The 1,030-nt window shown below is 41.7% G+C and overlaps 1 protein-coding gene across 1 annotated transcript; it reads right to left on the bottom strand.

Annotated features, from left to right (window-relative positions):
- Window positions 1-418: 418 nt before the first annotated feature.
- On the bottom strand, window positions 419-1,024 carry LOC108254184. Its single transcript, XM_017449180.2, has 2 exons — window positions 759-1,024; window positions 419-611 (listed from the first exon to the last, which is right to left on the bottom strand). The coding sequence occupies exons 1-2, from the start codon at window positions 1,006-1,008 to the stop codon at window positions 553-555; spliced, it is 309 nt and encodes a 102-aa protein (XP_017304669.1). The 5' UTR covers window positions 1,009-1,024; the 3' UTR covers window positions 419-552.
- Between the last annotated feature and the right edge of the window lie 6 nt (window positions 1,025-1,030).

Genomic DNA, 1,030 nt, shown 5'->3' with positions numbered 1-1,030 from the left:
TGACTTTTCCAGTCCCCATGAAATTCCCTGACTTTTCCCGGTTTTCCCGGTTTTCCAGTCTGGTAGACACCCTGTAATCCATTATCATATTAGCTTGACGCCCAATCGAGGATAAAACCTACGTTACTGAAAACCTTAGCTGTTATACAGTGACGTGAAACCCATTTAAAAAATAAAATAAAAAAAATATAACCTGTAGAAAAGGGGGAAAAATAATGGGAAAAAGGCCTTTTTTATCTATGGCGTTGAAACATCTGCTACATCGGACTATACGAGTCTGTGTCGTAACATCCCCGTCCCGTAGTCTCTCATCAGATGGGCGAGAAGAATAATAAGAAGAAACAATAATTCCCATTTTTGCCGGGCCAAAAAAAAAACGTTGCAGTGTGAACCCGTTGAAATAATTTTGTTGATGGTTGGTTTCGAACCTGGGGCCATCTGCATGGCAAGCCAGCGCTTTACCACTGTGCTAACTATGATCTCTTGTTGTATTCACAGGTGGCATTACGAACTACCGAGAGGACATCTACGTACGCCGTCCTTTGGTAAAAGTCATTCATCGTCCAGTTCGACTAGTACGGAATGACATAGAGCTACGGTCCTGCAGAGACCTCCGTCCATAATTACCGTATACTGATCCGTAATTCCGGATGTGAAGCTACCGAGAGGACATCTACGTACGCCGTCCTTTGGTAAAAGTCATTCATCTTCCAGTTCGACTAGTACGGAATGACATAGAGCTACGGTACTGCAGAGACCTCCGTCCATAATTACCGTATACTGATCCGTAATTCCGGATGTGAAGAAGAAAAATAACCGTATATCCATAATTACCGTATACTGATCCGTAATTCCGGATGTGAAGAAGAAAAATAACCGTATATCCATAATTACCGTATACTGATCCGTAATTCCGGATGTGAAGAAGAAAAATAACCGCACATCCATAATAACCGTATACTGATCCGTAATTCCGGATGTGAAGAAGAAAAATAACCGTATATCCATAATTACCGTATACTGATCCGTA

The sequence above is a fragment of the Diaphorina citri genome, unplaced genomic scaffold, assembly GCF_000475195.1.
Source record: "Diaphorina citri unplaced genomic scaffold, Diaci psyllid genome assembly version 1.1 scaffold17535, whole genome shotgun sequence".
NCBI lineage: Eukaryota > Metazoa > Arthropoda > Insecta > Hemiptera > Psyllidae > Diaphorina > Diaphorina citri.
This window is presented reverse-complemented; position numbering and strand designations above follow the sequence as displayed.